This window comes from Triticum aestivum, chromosome 7D (genome assembly GCF_018294505.1).
Source record: "Triticum aestivum cultivar Chinese Spring chromosome 7D, IWGSC CS RefSeq v2.1, whole genome shotgun sequence".
Lineage (NCBI taxonomy): Eukaryota > Viridiplantae > Streptophyta > Magnoliopsida > Poales > Poaceae > Triticum > Triticum aestivum.
Window position 1 is genome coordinate 590470062 of NC_057814.1, and position 3730 is coordinate 590473791.

A 3730-nucleotide genomic window follows, 5' to 3' on the forward strand; every position below is an offset into this window, starting at 1 on the left:
GAAGGTTTGCGTAGTAGACATCAGTAGGTTGAAGGAGGAGGGGTCATTTTTGGCGGACCTGGTATAGTGGATGCTCGTGAAGGGAGAGGTCCCTCCGGCGCCGATTGCCGACGAGTGCGTGCTCCACCAAGACTTTTTCGGCTGCGGGCTTGGTTTCCCCTTGCACAACTTCGTGCGAGGACTCTTACTTTTATTCGGTTGTCAGCTTCATCACCTGACGTCGACCAGAATCCTTCATATCTCCAATTTCATTACATTATGCGAGTACTACCCCGGGATGGCTCCCCACTTCGAGTTGTTCCGCCATTTCTTGTGCATCCAGGTGCAGACAAATGGCGAGGCCATATGTGACCTCGGAGGGGTGTTCCTTCAGTTGCACCCTTCTTCTAAGTTCTTCCCGTGTCATTCCGCAAGTCTCTGTGGGCGTGGCACGAGAACTGGCTTTACGCCTCCGGCCTCAGTAGTAGCTTGCCAGCCTTCGTTTGTGGAGATCCGAGACGACTTCACTCATGGGAGTCTCTCGACGTCCTTTCCAAGGACGGCCAACTACTTGATGCCACGATGCGCCTGAAGAACGACGACTTGGAAGAGATTCATATCCTAAGGACCTGGGTACAACGCTGCGTCCTTGGATCTTCATTCTAGCGCTGGATCACAGGAGTTCTTTGTTCCTTTAGGCGATCGACGTGGCTATGACGGTGACTATTCTTTGTGGGGATTTTGTCCTTCGGCTCCTTCGTCGATGTACCAGTGTTTCCTCATGAGATGGTACGAGACTCGTAAGGTGGTGCGTAGGAGGTGGTTGCCTGGTGGCTTGTGAGATGGCATTGGCGGTGTCCTCGGTGATGATGGCATTGGCGGATCGTTGTTCTTCGCGGAATCAGGCGCCAATCTCGGCAACGACTTCTTCTCTAGGGAGGCCCTTCTAGCCAAGCATGACAGACTTCCCGTCCACGTGGATGGCTGGCTCGGAAGACAAAGCATAGGAGCGGTGGCGGCGGCGCGCACCAGCAAGTTTTGGATGTCGAGGTCATGAGGGTGTGCATTTTCCTATTTTATTTGGGTTGCCTTGTGATGCTAATGTTTTTATTTTAAATATAGTGCTACCGTCGAAAAAAATAAAGAGAAGAAGACATGATTTCCTTTTTCTTTTGAGCAATACGAAGTCCTGAGCTGTTCAAAGCAAAATGTCGATGGCGGCTTCGAAAACAATTGAACTCAAAATTCCCGCCATGGAGAAAGCCCAGTTGACAGAAACACATGCGCGCGTGGGGCCAAATCCGTCTGCTCCCCGCCCACCTTTCCACCACGTCATCGATCCGCGCCGAGACGCATCTGGGTCGTCCATTGCACACAGCGACGAACGGCTGAGATCAAACCCAATCACTTGACGCCCACCGATCCGTGGCACGCACCAGTCCACCCCACCTCCTCCCTCCTATAAATCCTCCGCGCCCTCGCCGCCGATTCCTCACCAGCCCTCCCACCTTCCCAGCGAAAACACCACCACACCTCTCCCCGTCGACGCAAGAAGCAGCAGCGGCATCCATGGCCCCCAAGGCGGAGAAGAAGCCGGTGGCGGAGAAGGCCGAGAAGACGACGGCGGCGAAGAAGACCAAGGCCGAGAAGCGGCCGCCGGCGTCCAAGGAGGGCGGCGAGAAGAAGGGCAAGAAGAAGTCCAAGAAGAGCGTGGAGACTTACAAGATCTACATCTTCAAGGTGCTGAAGCAGGTGCACCCGGACATCGGCATCTCCTCCAAGGCCATGTCCATCATGAACTCCTTCATCAACGACATCTTCGAGAAGCTCGCCGGCGAGTCGGCCAAGCTCGCCAGGTACAACAAGAAGCCCACCATCACGTCCAGGGAGATCCAGACCTCCGTCCGCCTCGTCCTCCCCGGCGAGCTCGCCAAGCACGCCGTCTCTGAGGGTACAAAGGCCGTCACCAAGTTCACATCCGCTTAGATACCCTGCTCTTGTGTTTTCTCTGAATGTGTTGATTTCTCCTGGCTGTTGATGAATCCATTGTTCGTTGTAGTTAGATGTTCAGAGTGCATCATCTTGTAATTTGTGACGACACAAATGTTTCAGGATCCGGAGGAAATAGTAATGGTGTTGCTTTGATCTGTTTCATGCCTGCCTATCATGCTGAATCCATGCCATGTCTCCTATTCTACTGATTTGTCAGTCCATGGTCGTTTCTAAATGCCCGCAGACCTGAACATTGCAAATGTCTGCAGACTGATGGCGTGGGGGTTGAAACGGCTGGTGCTCGACGAAAGAGCACCACGTCGATGACGGCTGTGTGCCTGTGTCCAGCTTGTGATTATATCTGCTGAGAACAAAGTGATTCTACCCGAAAATATAATATAACAAAGTGATTCCTTAGTAAAAATGCCATGCTACCGTGGTGACATAACTGTGCCATAGTTCATCTTCGGGAAATCCACAATGAAGAGCTCAATTGTCCACACGAATTAGGATACAATCGAGCACAAGTGTCTCATTTTACTGTTGTTGCAGCACAAGTGTCTGTCCATCTGCTCTTTAGTCTACAGGCCAGCAAATTTTGCACTGCAAAATAGCTCAAGACACAGGCCGTTTTCAGCACCTCTCTAGTTCGATATTGCTGCTCAGGACTCGAGACGTTCTTTTGCTGAACAATTCTTGCCATCTGACCAAGGTACAGCTCACTTCCAAGCTGCAGCAACCATCTCTGCATACACGATGGCGGCTAAGCAACTACGCTGCTTCAGACAGCAATGCATTTTTCCACGATCCCGAAAGATTGCTTGCATTTTACAGTCAGAATGGACGAGCACTGTCGCGCTGTTAGATTTCTCTTTGTTCCATTGCAATTCTATTTGCAGTCAGGGATTTTTTGTAAGGGAACCTCGTCAGAGGGCAAGGTACTAAAGATAGAAATGAACCGATTTATAAGGAACTAGGAAAAACTACATCATAAACAAGAAGAGAAAAACAGCTCAAAAAGGAAAACAAGAAGAAAAAAAGGGAACGCGCAATAGCTACGACGACCCAAACCGACCACCACCACCTAACACGATCCTGCCTGACCCAAACCGGCCACGACCACTACCTGGAGTGACCGAGAGCAAGATCTTTGGAGACGGCTTCAAGAAGTAAGACTCATGGGGGTCACCTGGTTTTGAAATTGATGTGAATTTTTTAACTGAAATTGACATGTGTTATTGGAATGGATATGTTTTTGTCTACTGACATAAAATCATTCTTTCCGAAATATATGGTATCGATATTATTTTTTGGAACTGAAATTGTCATTTGTGGTACCGAAATCGTGTTTTGTCATACTGAAATATATAATTTCATTTTTCTAAACAGAGCCAAAATTATTTGCTGAAATTGATATTACTTATCAAAAATGAATTTTGTTAACGAATATTTATATTGTGATGGATTGGACACTAAAATTTGGTAATGATATGAATCTGTTACTCACACCAATCCAAAAAAAGTGTCGGGTTTAGTATAAAGTTGTACTAAACCCGTGACACTTATTTTGGATCAAAGGGAGTATTTGTTACTGAAATACCTGTCACTTTATTAGGAAACATGTGATTTTTTTATTGAAATTGGCATGTGTTACCGAAATGGATATAATTTTGTCTACTGAAATGAAATAATTCCTTTTTAGAGTATTCTGATTTGTTGTATTGAAATCGCCGAATTTGTGTTGCGTGGTACTGAAATA

The 3730-nt window shown here is 47.8% G+C and overlaps 1 protein-coding gene across 1 annotated transcript; it reads left to right on the forward strand.

Moving 5' to 3' along the window:
- Window positions 1–1458: 1458 nt before the first annotated feature.
- On the forward strand, window positions 1459–2133 carry LOC123168524 (histone H2B.3). Its single transcript, XM_044586407.1, has one exon. The coding sequence runs from the start codon at window positions 1549–1551 to the stop codon at window positions 1963–1965; it is 417 nt and encodes a 138-aa protein (XP_044442342.1). The 5' UTR covers window positions 1459–1548; the 3' UTR covers window positions 1966–2133.
- Window positions 2134–3730: the final 1597 nt, after the last annotated feature.